Source organism: Salvelinus fontinalis, chromosome 25 (assembly GCF_029448725.1).
Source record: "Salvelinus fontinalis isolate EN_2023a chromosome 25, ASM2944872v1, whole genome shotgun sequence".
Lineage (NCBI taxonomy): Eukaryota > Metazoa > Chordata > Actinopteri > Salmoniformes > Salmonidae > Salvelinus > Salvelinus fontinalis.
The window spans coordinates 17,976,202-17,996,879 of NC_074689.1; the positions used below are offsets into that span (position 1 = coordinate 17,976,202).

At 43.9% G+C, this 20,678-nt stretch overlaps 1 protein-coding gene across 4 annotated transcripts in view; it reads right to left on the reverse strand.

Moving 5' to 3' along the window:
• Positions 1-20,678, reverse strand: part of LOC129822923 (rho guanine nucleotide exchange factor 4-like) — a 160,414-nt gene that overhangs the window by 112,741 nt on the left and 26,995 nt on the right. Inside the window, exon 1 of one of the 4 annotated variants that reach the window (XM_055881473.1) lies at positions 14,220-14,327. The exons of the other annotated variants lie outside the window; for them this stretch is intronic. Within the exon in view, the coding sequence (XP_055737448.1) occupies positions 14,220-14,258 (39 nt within the window). The 5' untranslated portion in view covers positions 14,259-14,327. Of the gene's footprint in view, positions 1-14,219; positions 14,328-20,678 lie in introns of those variants that run through there. 4 annotated transcript variants of the gene reach the window in all.

The following is a 20,678-nucleotide window of genomic DNA, read 5'->3' on the forward strand; positions in this document are numbered from 1 at the left end:
GTCTAGATCAATACCCCACTACTCTCTGATACCTGTGTTGTGTCTAGATCAATACCCCGCCACTCTCTGATACCTGTGTTGTCTAGATCAATAAACCACCACTCTCTGATACCTGTGTTGTGTCTAGATCAATATCCCACCACTCTCTGATACCTGTGTTGTGTCTAGATCAATAAACCACCACTCTCTGATACCTGTGTTGTGTCTAGATCAATACCCCACCACTCTCTGATACCTGTGTTGTGTCTAGATCAATAAACCACCACTCTCTGATACCTGTGTTGTGTCTAGATCAATACCCCACCACTCTCTGATACCTGTGTTGTGTCTAGATCAATAAACCATCACTCTCTGATACCTGTGTTGTGTCTAGATCAATAAACCATCACTCTCTGATACCTGTGTTGTGTCTAGATTAATACCCCACCACTCTCTGATACCTGTGTTGTGTCTAGATCAATAAACCATCACTCTCTGATACCTGTGTTGTGTCTAGATCAATACCCCACTACTCTCTGATACCTGTGTTGTGTCTAGATCAATACCCCGCCACTCTCTGATACCTGTGTTGTCTAGATCAATAAACCACCACTCTCTGATACCTGTGTTGTGTCTAGATCAATACCCCACCACTCTCTGATACCTGTGTTGTGTCTAGATCAATAAACCACCACTCTCTGATACCTGTGTTGTGTCTAGATCAATTCCCCACCACTCTCTGATACCTGTGTTGTGTCTAGATCAATAAACCATCACTCTCTGATACCTGTGTTGTGTCTAGATTAATAAACCACTACTCTCTGATACCTGTGTTGTGTCTAGATCAATACCCCACCACTCTCTGATACCTGTGTTGTGTCTAGATCAATAAACCATCACTCTCTGATACCTGTGTTGTGTCTAGATCAATACCCCACTACTCTCTGATACCTGTGTTGTGTCTAGATCAATAAACCATCACTCTCTGATACCTGTGTTGTCTAGATCAATACCCCACCACTCTCTGATACCTGTGTTGTGTCTAGATCAATACCCCACCACTCTCTGATACCTGTGCTGTGTCTAGATCAATACCCCACCACTCTCTGATACCTGTGTTGTCTAGATTAATACCCCACCACTCTCTGATACCTGTGTTGTGTCTAGATCAATAAACCATCACTCTCTGATACCTGTGTTGTGTCTAGATCAATACCCCACTACTCTCTGATACCTGTGTTGTGTCTAGATCAATACCCCACCACTCTCTGATACCTGTGTTGTCTAGATCAATAAACCACCACTCTCTGATACCTGTGTTGTGTCTAGATCAATACCCCACCACTCTCTGATACCTGTGTTGTGTCTAGATCAATAAACCACCACTCTCTGATACCTGTGTTGTGTCTAGATCAATACCCCACCACTCTCTGATACCTGTGTTGTGTCTAGATCAATAAACCACCACTCTCTGATACCTGTGTTGTGTCTAGATCAATACCCTACCACTCTCTGATACCTATGTTGTGTCTAGATCAATAAACCATCACTCTCTGATACCTGTGTTGTGTCTAGATTAATAAACCACTACTCTCTGATACCTGTGTTGTGTCTAGATCAATACCCCACCACTCTCTGATACCTGTGTTGTGTCTAGATCAATACCCCACCACTCTCTGATACCTGTGTTGTGTCTAGATCAATAAACCACCACTCTCTGATACCTGTGTTGTGTCTAGATCAATAAACCACCACTCTCTGATACCTGTGTTGTCTAGATCAATACCCCACCACTCTCTGATACCTGTGTTGTGTCTAGATCAATACCCCACCACTCTCTGATACCTGTGTTGTGTCTAGATCAATCAACCATCACTCTCTGATACCTGTGTTGTGTCTAGATCAATACCCCACCACTCTCTGATACCTGTGTTGTGTAGATCAATACCCCACTACTCTCTGATACCTGTGTTGTGTCTAGATCAATACCCCACCACTCTCTGATACCTGTGTTGTGTCTAGATCAATACCCCACCACTCTCTGATACCTGTGTTGTGTCTAGATCAATAAACCATCACTCTCTGATACCTGTGTTGTCTAGATCAATACCCCACCACTCTCTGATACCTGTGTTGTCTAGATCAATACCCCACTACTCTATGATACCTGTGTTGTGTCTAGATCAATACCCCACCACTCTCTGATACCTGTGTTGTGTCTAGATCAATAAACCACCACTCTCTGATACCTGTGTTGTGTCTAGATCAATACCCCACCACTCTCTGATACCTGTGTTGTGTCTAGATCAATACCCCACCACTCTCTGATACCTGTGTTGTGTCTAGATCAATACCCCACCACTCTCTGAAACCTGTGTTGTGTCTAGATCAATAAACCATCACTCTCTGATACCTGTGTTGTGTCTAGATCAATACCCCACTACTCTCTGATACCTGTGTTGTGTCTAGATGAATAAACCATCACTCTCTGATACCTGTGTTGTGTCTAGATTAATAAACCACCACTCTCTGATACCTGTGTTGTGTCTAGATCAATACCCCACTACTCTCTGATACCTGTGTTGTGTCTAGATAAATACCCCACCACTCTCTGATACCTGTGTTGTGTCTAGATCAATACCCCACCACTCTCTGATACCTGTGTTGTGTCTAGATTAATACCCCACCACTCTCTGATACCTGTGTTGTCTAGATCAATACCCCACCACTCTCTGATACCTGTGTTGTGTCTAGATCAATACCCCACCACTCTCTGATACCTGTGTTGTGTCTAGATCAATACCCCACCACTCTCTGATACCTGTGTTGTGTCTAGATCAATACCCCACTACTCTCTGATACCTGTGTTGTGTCTAGATCAATACCCCACCACTCTCTGATACCTGTGTTGTGTCTAGATCAATACCCCACCACTCTCTGATACCTGTGTTGTCTAGATTAATAAACCACCACTCTCTGATACCTGTGTTGTGTCTAGATCAATACCCCACTACTCTCTGATACCTGTGTTGTGTCTAGATCAATAAACCATCACTCTCTGATACCTGTGTTGTGTCTAGATCAATACCCCACCACTCTCTGATACCTGTGTTGTGTCTAGATCAATAAACCACCACTCTCTGCTACCTGTGTTGTGTCTAGATCAATAAACCACCACTCTCTGATACCTGTGTTGTGTCTAGATCAATACCCCACTACTCTCTGATACCTGTGTTGTCTAGATCAATAAACCATCACTCTCTGATACCTGTGTTGTGTCTAGATCAATAAACCACCACTCTCTGCTACCTGTGTTGTGTCTAGATCAATACCCCACCACTCTCTGATACCTGTGTTGTGTCTAGATCAATACCCCACTACTCTCTGATACCTGTGTTGTGTCTAGATCAATACCCCACTACTCTCTGATACCTGTGTTGTGTCTAGATCAATAAACCATCACTCTCTGATACCTGTGTTGTCTAGATCAATACCCCACCACTCTCTGATACCTGTGTTGTGTCTAGATCAATACCCCACCACTCTCTGATACCTGTGTTGTCTAGATTAATAAACCATCACTCTCTGATACCTGTGTTGTCTAGATCAATACCCCACTGCTCTCTGATACCTGTGTTGTGTCTAGATCAATACCCCACCACTCTCTGATACCTGTGTTGTGTCTAGATCAATAAACCACCACTCTCTGATACCTGTGTTGTGTCTAGATCAATAAACCACCACTCTCTGCTACCTGTGTTGTGTCTAGATCAATAAACCACCACTCTCTGATACCTGTGTTGTCTAGATCAATACCCCACCACTCTCTGATACCTGTGTTGTCTAGATCAATACCCCACCTCTCTCTGATACCTGTGTTGTGTCTAGTTTAATACCCCACCACTCTGTGATACCTGTGTTGTGTCTAGATCAATACCCCACTGCTCTCTGATACCTGTGTTGTGTCTAGATCAATAAACCATCACTCTCTGATACCTGTGTTGTCTAGATTAATAAACCATCACTCTCTGATACCTGTGTTGTGTCTAGATCAATACCCCACCACTCTCTGATACCTGTGTTGTGTCTAGATCAATAAACCATCACTCTCTGATACCTGTGTTGTGTCTAGATTAATAAACCATCACTCTCTGATACCTGTGTTGTGTCTAGATTAATACCCCACCACTCTCTGATACCTGTGTTGTGTCTAGATCAATACCCCACCACTCTCTGATACCTGTGTTGTCTAGATCAATACCCCACCACTCTCTGATACCTGTGTTGTGTCTAGATCAATACCCCACCACTCTCTGATACCTGTGTTGTCTAGATTAATAAACCATCACTCTCTGATACCTGTGTTGTGTCTAGATCAATACCCCATCACTCTCTGATACCTGTGTTGTGTCTAGATCAATACCCCACCACTCTCTGATACCTGTGTTGTGTCTAGATCAATAAACCACCACTCTCTGATACCTGTGTTGTGTCTAGATCAATAAACCACCACTCTCTGATACCTGTGTTGTGTCTAGATCAATACCCCACTACTCTCTGATACCTGTGTTGTGTCTAGATCAATACCCCACCACTCTCTGATACCTGTGTTGTGTCTAGATTAATACCCCACCACTCTCTGATACCTGTGTTGTCTAGATCAATACCCCACCACTCTCTGATACCTGTGTTGTGTCTAGATCAATACCCCACCACTCTCTGATACCTGTGTTGTGTCTAGATCAATAAACCATCACTCTCTGATACCTGTGTTGTGTCTAGATCAATACCCCACCACTCTCTGACACCTGTGTTGTGTCTAGATCAATACCCCACCACTCTCTGATACCTGTGTTGTGTCTAGATCAATACCCCACTACTCTCTGATACCTGTGTTGTGTCTAGATCAATACCCCACCACTCTCTGATACCTGTGTTGTGTCTAGATCAATACCCCACCACTCTCTGATACCTGTGTTGTCTAGATTAATAAACCACCACTCTCTGCTACCTGTGTTGTGTCTAGATCAATACCCGACCACTCGCTGATACCTGTGTTGTGTCTAGATCAATACCCCACCACTCTCTGATACCTGTGTTGTGTCTAGATCAATAAACCACCACTCTCTGCTACCTGTGTTGTGTCTAGATCAATACCCCACTACTCTCTGATACCTGTGTTGTGTCTAGATCAATACCCCACTACTCTCTGATACCTGTGTTGTCTAGATTAATAAACCATCACTCTCTGATACCTGTGTTGTGTCTAGATCAATACCCCACTACTCTCTGCTACCTGTGTTGTGTCTAGATCAATACCCCACCACTCTCTGATACCTGTGTTGTCTAGATTAATACCCCACCACTCTCTGATACCTGTGTTGTGTCTAGATCAATACCCCACCACTCTCTGATACCTGTGTTGTGTCTAGATCAATAAACCACCACTCTCTGATACCTGTGTTGTGTCTAGATCAATACCCCACCACTCTCTGATACCTGTGTTGTGTCTAGATCAATACCCCACCACTCTCTGATACCTGTGTTGTGTCTAGATCAATACCCCACTACTCTCTGATACCTGTGTTGTGTCTAGATCAATACCCCACTACTCTCTGATACCTGTGTTGTGTCTAGATCAATAAACCACCACTCTCTGATACCTGTGTTGTGTCTAGATCAATACCCCACCACTCTCTGATACCTGTGTTGTGTCTAGATCAATACCCCACTACTCTCTGATACCTGTGTTGTGTCTAGATCAATACCCCACTACTCTCTGATACCTGTGTTGTGTCTAGATCAATAAACCATCACTCTCTGATACCTGTGTTGTCTAGATCAATACCCCACCGCTCTCTGATACCTGTGTTGTGTCTAGATCAATACCCCACCACTCTCTGATACCTGTGTTGTCTAGATTAATAAACCATCACTCTCTGATACCTGTGTTGTCTAGATCAATACCCCACTTCTCTCTGATACCTGTGTTGTGTCTAGATCAATAAACCACCACTCTCTGCTACCTGTGTTGTGTCTAGATCAATACCCCACTACTCTCTGATACCTGTGTTGTGTCTAGATCAATACCCCACTACTCTCTGATACCTGTGTTGTCTAGATTAATAAACCATCACTCTCTGATACCTGTGTTGTGTCTAGATCAATACCCCACTACTCTCTGCTACCTGTGTTGTGTCTAGATCAATACCCCACCACTCTCTGATACCTGTGTTGTCTAGATTAATACCCCACCACTCTCTGATACCTGTGTTGTGTCTAGATCAATACCCCACCACTCTCTGATACCTGTGTTGTGTCTAGATCAATAAACCACCACTCTCTGATACCTGTGTTGTGTCTAGATCAATACCCCACCACTCTCTGATACCTGTGTTGTGTCTAGATCAATACCCCACCACTCTCTGATACCTGTGTTGTGTCTAGATCAATACCCCACTACTCTCTGATACCTGTGTTGTGTCTAGATCAATACCCCACTACTCTCTGATACCTGTGTTGTGTCTAGATCAATAAACCACCACTCTCTGATACCTGTGTTGTGTCTAGATCAATACCCCACCACTCTCTGATACCTGTGTTGTGTCTAGATCAATACCCCACTACTCTCTGATACCTGTGTTGTGTCTAGATCAATACCCCACTACTCTCTGATACCTGTGTTGTGTCTAGATCAATAAACCATCACTCTCTGATACCTGTGTTGTCTAGATCAATACCCCACCGCTCTCTGATACCTGTGTTGTGTCTAGATCAATACCCCACCACTCTCTGATACCTGTGTTGTCTAGATTAATAAACCATCACTCTCTGATACCTGTGTTGTCTAGATCAATACCCCACTTCTCTCTGATACCTGTGTTGTGTCTAGATCAATACCCCACCACTCTCTGATACCTGTGTTGTGTCTAGATCAATATACCACCACTCTCTGATACCTGTGTTGTGTCTAGATCAATAAACCACCACTCTCTGCTACCTGTGTTGTGTCTAGATCAATAAACCACCACTCTCTGATACCTGTGTTGTGTCTAGATCAATACCCCACCACTCTCTGCTACCTGTGTTGTCTAGATCAATACCCCACCACTCTCTGATACCTGTGTTGTCTAGATCAATACCCCACCACTCTCTGATACCTGTGTTGTGTCTAGATCAATACCCCACCACTCTCTGATACCTGTGTTGTGTCTAGATCAATACCCCACCACTCTCTGATACCTGTGTTGTGTCTAGATCAATACCCCACTGCTCTCTGATACCTGTGTTGTGTCTAGATCAATAAACCATCACTCTCTGATACCTGTGTTGTCTGGATTAATAAACCATCACTCTCTGATACCTGTGTTGTGTCTAGATCAATACCCCACCACTCTCTGATACCTGTGTTGTGTCTAGATCAATAAACCACTACTCTCTGATACCTGTGTTGTGTCTAGATTAATACCCCACCACTCTCTGATACCTGTGTTGTGTCTAGATCAATACCCCACCACTCTCTGATACCTGTGTTGTCTAGATTAATAAACCATCACTCTCTGATACCTGTGTCGTGTCTAGATCAATAAACCACCACTCTCTGATACCTGTGTTGTGTCTAGATCAATACCCCACTACTTTCTGATACCTGTGTTGTGTCTAGATCAATAAACCACCACTCTCTGATACCTGTGTTGTGTCTAGATCAATACCCCACTGCTCTCTGATACCTGTGTTGTGTCTAGATCAATACCCCACTACTCTCTGATACCTGTGTTGTGTCTAGATCAATACCCCACCACTCTCTGATACCTGTGTTGTGTCTAGATCAATACCCCACCACTCTCTGATACCTGTGTTGTGTCTAGATCAATACCCCACTACTCTCTGATACCTGTGTTGTGTCTAGATCAATACCCCACCACTCTCTGATACCTGTGTTGTGTCTAGATCAATACCCCACCACTCTCTGATACGTGTGTTGTGTCTAGATCAATACCCCACTACTCTCTGATACCTGTGTTGTGTCTAGATCAATACCCCACCACTCTCTGATACCTGTGTTGTGTCTAGATCAATACCCCACCACTCTCTGATACCTGTGTTGTGTCTAGATCAATAAACCACCACTCTCTGATACCTGTGTTGTGTCTAGATCAATACCCCACCACTCTCTGATACCTGTGTTGTGTCTAGATCAATACCCCACCACTCTCTGATACCTGTGTTGTCTAGATTAATACCCCACCACTCTCTGATACCTGTGTTGTGTCTAGATCAATAAACCATCACTCTCTGATACCTGTGTTGTCTAGATCAATACCCCACCGCTCTCTGATACCTGTGTTGTGTCTAGATCAATACCCCACCACTCTCTGATACCTGTGTTGTCTAGATTAATAAACCATCACTCTCTGATACCTGTGTTGTCTAGATCAATACCCCACTTCTCTCTGATACCTGTGTTGTGTCTAGATCAATACCCCACCACTCTCTGATACCTGTGTTGTGTCTAGATCAATAAACCACCACTCTCTGATACCTGTGTTGTGTCTAGATCAATAAACCACCACTCTCTGCTACCTGTGTTGTGTCTAGATCAATAAACCACCACTCTCTGATACCTGTGTTGTGTCTAGATCAATACCCCACCACTCTCTGATACCTGTGTTGTGTCTAGATCAATACCCCACCACTCTCTGATACCTGTGTTGTGTCTAGATCAATACCCCACTACTCTCTGATACCTGTGTTGTGTCTAGATCAATACCCCACCACTCTCTGATACCTGTGTTGTGTCTAGATCAATACCCCACCACTCTCTGATACCTGTGTTGTGTCTAGATCAATAAACCACCACTCTCTGATACCTGTGTTGTGTCTAGATCAATACCCCACCACTCTCTGATACCTGTGTTGTGTCTAGATCAATACCCCACCACTCTCTGATACCTGTGTTGTCTAGATTAATACCCCACCACTCTCTGATACCTGTGTTGTCTAGATCAATACCCCACTACTCTCTGATACCTGTGTTGTGTCTAGATCAATACCCTACTACTCTCTGATACCAGAGTAAACCCCTAGTCAGTACACAGTGTGCTCCATAGGACAACGCTGGCAGGACCAGTGGGGCCCAAGATAAGTCAATGTTATAGCAATAGTATATAATGTACAAAGGGCAGTGAAGAAACACAAAGTGTCCCTGTTTCAGGGACAGCCGAGTCACCTGACAACAGCTGCAGAAGTGTCATATCCTTGTTAGTAACCTTGCTACCCCGCTGAACTTATTGCTGTCTTATTGCCCTCCACACAGGGTTAGTGTGGAGCAACTACCCACGTCCTCATCAAGAACCTTTAGTACCCCATGGATACTGGTGTCTGATTCAATGTTCACAGAAAAGCTGATGAAAACAGCATTCTTCCTAGCGGCTAAAAATACATATTATGCAATAATTGGTCAAGTTTCCCTTTGGTTGGCAACGTCTGTAGACACATCGTATTACGACCAAAACGAATCCAAACACATTCTCTCACACAACAACTATTCCAGTTGCAACACAATAATCAGTTTTTTTTCACTCTAGAAACATCTGTATTTTTAGTAGCAGCAGTAGAAGCAACAACTACAGCAGCAGTATTAGTAGCAGTATGGATGAGGACAGAACTGGTAGCAGCAGCAGTATTAGTAGCAGTATGGATGAGGACAGAACTGGTAGCAGCAGCAGTATTAGTAGCAGTATGGATAAGGCCATAACTGGTAGCAGCAGCAGTATTAGTAGCAGTATGGATGAGGACAGAACTGGTAGCAGCAGCAGTATTAGTAGCAGTATGGATGAGGACAGAACTGGTAGCAGCAGCAGTATTAGTAGCAGTATGGATGAGGACAGAACTGGTAGCAGCAGCAGTATTAGTAGCAGTATGGATGAGGACAGAACTGGTAGCAGCAGCAGTATTAGTAGCAGTATGGATGAGGACAGAACTGGTAGCAGCAGCAGTATTAGTAGCAGTATGGATGAGTACAGAACTGGTAGCAGCAGCAGTATTAGTAGCAGTATGGATGAGGACAGAACTGGTAGCAGCAGCAGTATTAGTAGCAGTATGGATGAGGACAGAACTGGTAGCAGCGGCAGTATTAGTAGCAGTATGGATGAGGACAGAACTGGTAGCAGCAGCAGTATTAGTAGCAGTATGGATGAGGACAGAACTGGAAGCAGCAGCAGTATTAGTAGCAGTATGGATGAGGACAGAACTGGTAGCAGCAGCAGTATTAGTAGCAGTATGGATGAGGACAGAACTGGTAGCAGCAGCAGTATTAGTAGCAGTATGGATGAGGACAGAACTGGTAGCAGCAGCAGTATTAGTAGCAGTATGGATGAGGACAGAACTGGTAGCAGCAGCAGTATTAGTAGCAGTATGGATGAGGACAGAACTGGTAGCAGCAGCAGTATTAGTAGCAGTATGGATGAGGACAGAACTGGAAGCAGCAGCAGTATTAGTAGCAGTATGGATGAGGACAGAACTGGTAGCAGCAGCAGTATTAGTAGCAGTATGGATGAGGACAGAACTGGTAGCAGCAGCAGTATTAGTAGCAGTATGGATGAGGACAGAACTGATAGCAGCAGCAGTATTAGTAGCAGTATGGATGAGGACAGAACTGGTAGCAGCAGCAGTATTAGTAGCAGTATGGATGAGGACAGAACTGGTAGCAGCAGCAGTATTAGTAGCAGTATGGATGAGGACAGAACTGGTAGCAGCAGCAGTATTAGTAGCAGTATGGATGAGGACAGAACTGGTAGCAGCAGCAGTATTAGTAGCAGTATGGATGAGGACAGAACTGGAAGCAGCAGCAGTATTAGTAGCAGTATGGATGAGGACAGAACTGGTAGCAGCAGCAGTATTAGTAGCAGTATGGATGAGGACAGAACTGGTAGCAGCAGCAGTATTAGTAGCAGTATGGATGAGGACAGAACTGATAGCAGCAGCAGTATTAGTAGCAGTATGGTGATATAGAGAGAGATAGAGATCGAGCAATAGAGAGGACCCAGTCAGAGGGTGGGATCACACACTGGAATCCAACTCTGAGGTCCACTTACATACCTGTGGACTGAATCACTACTAAAACACGTGTTTCTACTGTACTGTCTAGGCCTCCTCTATACGAACAGCCAGGATATTTGGAGGACTATGTCTTTGTTTACCTCTTAGATTGATTTACTTCACCGTAAATAACGCCGCTTGTGTCTTGAGATCATATTGTGGTAAACTCCCAGGGTATTTGTCAAGGTTTCACCAACGGCACTAGAACATTCAACATCAACGAGACACCAGTATGGGTTATGGGTGTGAACGTTTAAATGAGATTGGGATCCTTAACATTAAGAAAAAACCCTAAACATTTTGTTTTCCGTTGTTACAGCCCAACTGCACCTAGGCAAAGCTGTGTAATTTATATCAAACCTGAGAGGTAGAACTTTAGGCTACTTTGGTGAATTTGTGAGTCATGCAGGACACGACATTGCGAGATTCAGATTACCAAGACATGTGCACCACGGTTCTATTCCAATAGTATGCAACTGCAGCCCGCAGAAATAAAATGCGTGCTGTTTTAAGAGATTGACTATTGATTGTCAAGGATGCACAGAAATTCCAAAATACAGTTTTTAGTTCAGATTCTTTATTTGCAATATGTAATTTATAGGCAAAGAGAGATTCATCAGCTGTTTATTCGATTGTGGGGTTTGAATAGTGTGAGAAGTCACCAACATATTTGGTGAGAATCAAAATCTATTCTAGCTCTTAAAGGGCCAGTAGCCTAATCTATTAGCTTTCAACATGTAAGTAGGTATATCTAGCTGTCTGAAAACACATTCTGATTAAATGGCTTGTCCTGTATTTGTAAAAACTCAGAGTGCATTGAGTGAATGTTGGAAAAATATCTTGGTTCTCTTCTAAATATAGCAATGTGAATGCAAAAAGGACTCGGACCACAAAATCGGTTACATGAACTGGCAGAAGAGTTGATTTCTCATTCAAATGCAAGGGCAGTGTGAATACAAAGAGAACAAAGTTCTTTAGCTTTTTTTTACCCCAGAGCTCACTTTAAAGAGGACTGACATTGGTTATTTTAAAGAGGACTATATGTGAAAACACCCTGACTCTGTCTGCCTGGTGGCTGACCTGCCTATACTATGCCCCTCCCCTCTCTCTCCATCCCTCGCTAGCTCGCTATGAAAAATGCAAGTGTTTGTGTTCTCGGAAGTATGGCAGCTAATCAGTCTCCTCATTCCAAAAATACTGAATCTCAGGAATTCTTTTGGAGTCGACTTTCCACCACTAAATCATTGTCGTTAACAGTTGGAAAAATGGCGGAGAAAGGCAAGCGACAGCAGCCAAGTCCTGTATGGCAATACTTTAACAAGTTAAATGAGAAGAGAATGCAAACTTTGTAAGGTGTAATTGAGGTACAGTAATGGGAGTACATGTGCTATGCTTCACCATCTGAAAGGGACGCACTGTGAGACCCAAACCACTGCTGGCAGCAGTGCAGCTGCATTGTGAACTCACATGAAACTTAATACATTTTTCTTATCATTTTAACAGAACCCCCACCCCCCCTCAATTTTTTTTTTTTTAAATGTTAAGAAATGTCTTCCATTTGTCACATCCCTATAGTATGGCTGGTGTTCTCCAGTCTGTCACCACTAAGGAATGTGAGTGATTGGATATGAGTGGTTTTGCCACACAATTCCGTTAACATTTATAGTCATTTAGCCAACTGAGCCACACGGGACTACGATGATCAAAGTGAGCCCCCCCACTCAACCAATTAGATACACTTAAAATTCCTGCAAAAGGACCTGCCTCTGACATTTGATCTGCTGGTTGCCACCTGCCTCTGACATTTGATCGGCCGGTTGCCATGCATCCCAGGCACAGAGAGCTAAATCCCATAATGATCTAAACAACAGACCAGTTCAGTGTCTCCATGGAGGAGATAGAACAGGACAAGTGTTGTAATCAGCAACAGGTGAAACCAGCCGGCCTCAAAGCCTCCTGGTAAAGCTGATAATAGCCTGGTCTTTACCTGCTGTGGACTCCTCTTCCTGACTCTACCACCAGCCTCATGCTGAGGCTTCAGCTACTGGGGGAACATCTCTCTCTCTCTCTCTCTCTCTCTCTCTCTCTCTCTCTCTCTCTCTCTCTCTCTCTCTCTCTCTCTCTCTCTCTCTCTCTCTCTCTCTCTCTCTCTCTCTCTCTCTCTCTCTCTCTCTCACTCACTCACTCACTCACTCACTCACTCACTCACTCACTCACTCACTCACTCACTCACTCACTCACTCACTCACTCACTCACTCACTCACTCCTGAATAAAGCAGTACGCCCCATTGTTTGTGTGGTGTGTTTGTGTGCGTGTTTGGGTGGTGTGGTGTGTGTGTGGGTGTGTGTGTGTGTGGTATGTGTGTGTGTGTGTGTGTGTGTGGTGTGTGTGTGTGTGTGTGTGTGTGTGTGTGTGTGTGTGTGTGTGTGTGTGTGTGTGTGTGTGTGTGTGTGTGTGTGTGTGTGTGTGTGTGTGTGTGTGTGTGTGTGTGTGTGTGTGTGTGTGTGTGTGAATAGGGACAGGATCCAACAGGCATCATGGTACAGGTCCAACCATCCATCAACATCTGAGCAGTTAGATCACAGAAACTTTTTTTTAAACCTAGAAGAACTATGGAGCACTAACACGAAGAGAAAACATTTACAAAGCAAACCCAGGTGCTCATTTCAATCTGAATGGCAGATAAAAAATGCCCTCACATGACTATCAATAAGACATTTTCCACACAGAAGAGGCAAGTTTACAATACTGGGAAATGAGCATACAGTGTGGTTCAATCTTGGCAATGACCATGTCACCTGACACTCCAAACAACCAAACACAATAACAGGACAACTGACATCTTGTTCTGGCTTACTGACGGTTAACAGCAGAGGTAGGAGTTTCTGTCTGCCATTGAGTTTACATTTACGTTCTGCATGAGAGAGAACCACCTCATGACAACAAACGTGAAATTAGCACTCAGTAAATCTAGCTAGTCCACTCCCTCTCTCTCCCAGTGTGGGAACAAACTAAGAGACAAAAACAAAAGTTCCTGTAAGAGAAAGAAACAGGGAATAGAGAGAGAGCGAGAAAGAAAAGGAAAACAGTGCTCCCTTTACCTAAGAGAGTCAAAGAAAGAAACCGAAGATCCCTTACCTCGAAGAAAGAGCGGAGGAAGTACATAACACTCAGCATTTTGAGAGTGTGCTGGTGGAGGAGAGAGACCCTTCGTCTCTCCCCCTCTCTCTTCCTCTACTCTCCCCCTCTTATTCCTCTACTCCCAGGCCGTGCTCCGGCGCAGGGTTTGTAGTCCTGGCAGCTCTCCTAGCCTCATGCTCACTCAACCTGTTGCTATTTTAAATAGACTTAGAGCTGGACAGGGAGGGAGCGGAGAGAGGGAGAGAGAGAGAGAGAGAGAGAAAAAAAGACAGGGAACGAGGGAAGAAGGGAGGGAAGGAAGGAGCCATGCCAGAAGCTTATGCTGCTAAGGAGTTGCGTAACAATGAGAGCTAATCACCACAGGGCAACATAGGAGGCCTTGTGCCTGCAATAAGCAATAAGCAGCACAGCCTCCAGTCTAGTTATACACTCTAGTGTTACTCTGGAAGTGTTTAGGAGTTATAGGAGTTATTGTGCCGCAATAAACAAGCAGCCTGTAGTCCACACTCTAATGTCCACACTCTAATGTCCACACTCTAATGTCCACACTCTAATGTCCACACTTTAGTGTTACTTACGAGTGTTTAAGAGAGAACTGCATACCTTCCCCACATTCACTAAATGTTTCCCGCACATGGCTCGTACACCCCAAAGAGAGAGAGCGAGATCGTTTTTAAGTATTTTCTGAGAGCCCACAAAAGTGGTGTTTACACTAGAGGAGGAGCTCAGCACTTGAAGGATCTATAGTAACTCTGAGAGTTCTAGGAGGTCTGGTTCTTCTAACACAGGTGTCATGAACTGCTTCAGCAACATATCCAGCTGTACAAATCAACAGCAAAGGTGTACAGTGTCACTACTGGTACTGTAACTCAACAGATGAATGATATCTTTAACATTACTCAGAGCTTAATCAACCACATGCAACTCACACACATTTTCAGCGTGATTAAGGCAGACAAAGTTGGTCAGAAGACTATTTGAACTGATTTGATTTACACATCTAACATGTCATCTTTACGCAGTCCCAGTTGTGGTGATCCATGCACTCTGGACAGGGATAGGGGATACCAGACATAGTGCAGAGACTGGCCATGTAAACACTGTATATCAACAGAAAGGAACGGAACGGAACTAGCCAAAACAGCACAGGGGGAATGCTGTTATTAAGAGAAGTGAGACAGGAGAGTGATACAAACTTGGGAGAATCGTTCCAATGTGAAAGATGCATTTACAGGTATTTGTGTGTTATAAAGGGTCATGTTGAATGTATACTTTGGGACTGCGGTGAAGAGCAAATCTAAACGCTGGCTTTGATTTTCATTAAATGGTGCTCATTTCATACATTGACAGACTTCTCATACGGTCCCTACATTGGCATATTGCTTTCATTTGTTCTCAATGCAACCAGACCTGTAAAATAATACCTGTGTTATCGTGGCTAATCTCAATGCCCGCAAAAATGACAGAACATAGATACACATCGCCCTCTGCTGTGTCAACATGTCATTACACCATGTCAATTCATCCTCATTCTCCCATCCTCCCTCCCTCTCCCTCTCCTTCTTCCCTCCCTTCAACACTCTCTGTTTCTATCTTTCTCACTCCCTCCCCCCTACCACCCACCATCTCTCCCTACCACCCAACATCTCGCCCCCCCCCCCCTCCACACCTCATGCGTCTCTGCACACTCTGAATTGAACCTATCATCCGTGTCAAATAAAAGCATATTTAATGGGTTCTGCAGCCGTGCTGCTCTGTGTTTCAGATAGAGCTGAGAGCCAGCAGTAACAGAAGAAAACAGTACATTTCCTCCCGGAGCTGGGGCTGTAGGCCATGATGACTCAGCCTTTTCTCTCAGGCAACTCTGGCTCTGGCCTGCTCCTCTTCCCAGAAGGACTGAAATAAAATGGATATGTGCTGGCTACACAGCTTCCCTGGCTACACAGCTTCCCTGGCTACACAGCTCAGCCCTTAGAACTGAGGGAATGGGCTGAGCCTTTTTCTAAGCTGCTGTGGATTGTAACATCTGACCAACTGACTGATCTGGATGGATCATACCTCCATGATGACACACCAGAAGAGGTAGAAATAACAGGAAGTGATTCTCATTGGTTGGTTGAACAGTTTTCCTGTTATTGTGAAATATAAAAGGTCACACTGTGTCATGACTGTAACCGATCCCAGGTTGGGACAAGAACACCATATGGCCATATGGACAAGTTCTTAATGTGGTCACTTCACTTGACCACACAGAATGAGACCAACCAGCAAACCAAAATTGGTTGTGTGAATGTTCCAGAACATTCATTAGGTTGCCTCAAAAGTTATAATAACACACAAACTGTTCAGGTTTGTTATTACATTACCTGGAAACCTAATAAGAATCTTGGAGGAATGTTCTGTGTGGTGGTTGTAACAGATGTTGTGCACACAAAAAAACATGTTTCTGAAAAAAAATAAGCTTTTGTTATCAAAAACATTATTTGAATGTTTTTGGGATGTAATCATCCTAATGTAAGATAAAACCCTAATTAGTAATTGCATTTTTATGTTATTATTGCCCCATTAGCTAAAGCCAAAGCTACTCTTCCTGGGGTCCACTTTAAACACAAAACATTATACAATAATGAACATTAATATACAATTACAGTTGAAGGACAGAACTAAATCAAATCGAAGATTGCTATAATGTGCCTTTTACTGAGGAGTGGCTCTACGGACAATTCATTCGACCTCATGGCTTGGAGACAACACTACATAAAGAGAGACCTAAGACAACAACATAGCATGGCAGCAACACAGCATGGTAGCAACACAACATGGCAGCAGAACAAAACATGGTACAAACATTATTGGGCACAGACAACAGCACAAAGGGCAAGAAGGTAGAGACAACACAAAGCAGCCACAACTGTCAGTAAGAGTTGTGTGTACCTACATTATGTGTAGATTGATGAGGGAAAAAATGATGTCATCAATTTTAGAATAGGGCTCTAACGTAATAAAATGTGGAAAAGGTCAAGGGGTCTGAATACTTTCTGGATGCATTGTACTTCCTAAAAGGAATAAAATCCCCTTGATATGGAGTTTCCTCCGATTGTCTTATGGAGTTTCCTTCGGTTCTCTTATGGAGTTTCCTCCAGTTCTCTTATGGAGTTTCCTCCAGTTCTCTAATGGAGTTTCCTTCGGTTCTCTAATGGAGTTTCCTTCGATTCTCTAATGGAGTTTCCTCCAGTTCTCTTATGGAGTTTCCTCCAGTTCTCTAATGGAGTTTCCTTCGGTTCTCTAATGGAGTTTCCTTTGGTTCTCTAATGGAGTTTCCTCCAGTTCTCTTATGGAGTTTCCTCCAGTTCTCTTATGGAGTTTCCTTCGGTTCTCTAATGGAGTTTCCTCCAGTTCTCTTATGGAGTTTCCTCCAGTTCTCTAAGAGAGTTTCCTTTGGTTCTCTAATGGAGTTTCCTCCAGTTCTCTAATGGAGTTTCCTCCAGTTCTCTTATGGAGTTTCATCCAGTTCTCTTATGGAGTTTCCTCCAGTTCTCTTATGGAGTTTCTGCCAGTTCTCTTATGGAGTTTCCTCCAGTTCTCTTATGGAGTTTCTGCCAGTTCTCTTATGGAGGTTCCGCCACTTCTCTTATGGAGTTTCCTCCAGTTCTCTTATGGAGTGTCCGCCAGTTCTCTTATGGAGTTTCCACCAGTTCTCTTATGGAGTTTCCTCCGGTTCTCATAAACTTGTTTTGCATTTCAATGTTCATTCCCCGCATCACACTCACACCCAGCAGCATCCACCAGTTACACACAAAATAAGAATACATTTTCATACTCTTCAATAAAACGTTGTTAACCTCAGTAAGCTGAGCAGACTATCATTTCATATGTGGCAGTATGTCCTTACTCTACTGAGGCTTTGCTTACAACTGCTTTCTCTGAGCAGCTCCTGACATCCTGATGCCAAGGGTACATCTTATCTTTAACTTTAACCCAAACACCAGATGTGCTCGGAGGGAGATGCTACAGCTATTTAGGTCAGAGAACTTAATGGGAATGTTAACTAATGTCCTGGGAATGTTCCTGGTTTGCTGGGTAGTCATCCCCCCAAATTCCCCTTGGCTCTGCATGGCATGTTTACTGGTTTAATAGCAGTTGTTGAACAGTTTTATGCATTGAATCATCAGTGGTCCATTTATAGATGGGATGACACCAAGGCTGTGTGTGTGTGTGTGTGTGTGTTTGTGTGTTTAACAGGGGGCTTCCAGTCTATTCTGAGAGCAGAGCATATGAGCAGAGCATATGGGGTCCAGTTAGCAATATTTCCATCTACACAGGATCCACTCCACTATCCTACATAGACATCCATGTACGTCCCTGTCCACCCTTCAGCTATCAACCTATCACCAGTCCACAGAGTGACACATCCTTAGGTTAGTTAGGCCAATGCCAGCAGCTGCCTCTGTCTGTGGTCCCTATATAACCTTATATAACCTCACAGAGGAGAGACATGCTTGCCATCCCAAATGGCACCCTATTCCCTATACAGTGCACTACTTTTGACCAGGGCCCCATGGGCCATATTAATATGATAATCAAAAACATCCTTCTATTTATTAGAACAGGTTGAAGTGTTAATGTCCTCTCATGAGAGCCGACCTAGAATATTATATCAATTAATTTATAAACTGGGTGGTTCGAGCCCTGAATGCTGATTGACTGACAGCCGTGGTATATCGCGGGTATGACAAAACATTTATTTTTACTGTTCTAATTACATTGGTAACAAGTTTATAATAGCAATAAGGCACCTCGGGAGTTTGTGCTATATGGCCAATATTCCACGTCTAAGGGCTGTATATAAGCACTCCCAGTTGCGTCGTGCATAAGAACAGTCCATATACCACACCCCCTGGGCCTTATTGCTTAAGGGAAAGTGGTTTGAAACAGGCCTGGCTATTGTGTGTCTGCTATACAGGTTTACAGGTTTGCCTTAGGTACCCGGACAACAAAAGAGAGACTCTGGGTTCCATGCCATGGCCAGGGCCAGCCTCTATTCTACCGATGGCAGTGACTCTGATGTGACTGGCTGGTACTGCACTGGCAGGTTCAGACAACATTTTTTTCTGCATTTGGCTTTTGTTTCGTGTTCTGTGGGAAAGAGGGAGAAGAAAAGAAGAAGAGAAGGAGAGAAGAAGAGAAAAGGAGAATGAGATGGGGAACAGGAATGCTTGTGAGAAGGAATGTTGATTGGTTGAATTAATACCAGAGAAGAACGTATGGCAGAGGCCTCTGCTTCAGAGAGAGAGAGAGAGAGAGAGAGAGAGAGAGAGAGAGAGAGAGAGAGAGAGAGAGAGAGAGAGAGAGAGAGAGAGAGAGAGAGAGAGAGAGAGAGAGAGAGAGAGAGAGAGAGAGAGAGAGAGAGAGAGAGAGAGAGAGAGAGAGAGAGAGAGAGAGAGAGAGAGAGAATTCCGAAATGTAAAGTGAAAGCCGAAGCCCTTTAGCCTGGTCCTAGAGCCATTATTGCACGGAACTTCCTTCCATCTCATATTGCTCAAATGAACTGCAGAGCTGGTTTAAAAAAACAACATCACGACACAACGCCTCTCCTCTATTTGACCCAGATATTTTGTGTGTATGTATTGATATGTAGGCTATGTAGTTCTGTCCTCGAGCTGTACTAGTTTCTTAATGTTCTGTATTATGTCATGTTCTATGTTTTGTGTGGACCCCAGGATGAGTAATAGGATCCTAATAAAACAACAAAGATACCAAGTTTGGTGTTTGGCAAGACAGCTAGGGAAACCCAAATCACAAGGCTAAACAGAGAGCATGGCCTTAAACGTGGCTAACTGCTGTTGCTAGCAGTGACATTCTCAACTGTATCATCGACTCACCACAGACAACAACAACATACCTAAGTTTGAGGGAATACCCGACATCACTATGAAGTTCGGTCATACAATGAGTTGTTCCCTTTCCTCTAACAGTATTTACATTCATTCCAGAGATTTGAACCACAGAGGAAAACACTTCAGCTGCTGTGTTCTCAGTGTGTCCAGTCAGTCAGCGCCTCTTCTCTCCCTCCCTCCACTCCCCTCTGTTCCAGTCTCTTCCCAGGGACAGTACAATGCCTCTCGGTTATTATGGAAGCCCAGTAGAGTGCCTTGGCTTGGGACCAGCACTGTCATGAGTGGCTAGGTCCTTCGCTTTTACTGTAATCTCCCTTTTTTCTATATTCTGTCCTCCCCACTACAATCTTATCCCCTTTTCTTATTCTTTCCCCCATCTCACCTCCGCCTCTCCTCTCCTGCTCTCCTCTCCTTTATACTCTCCTCAATTCCTCAAGGTCAGGGTGTGTGTGGCCTCATCTGCTCATTCTCAGAGCATTGTGGTTGCCCTTGAGTGTGTCCGAGTTCCCCTCTCCTCTGAACCGGCTCAGCCAGATGACAGCTCCTGTGGTGACTAGTG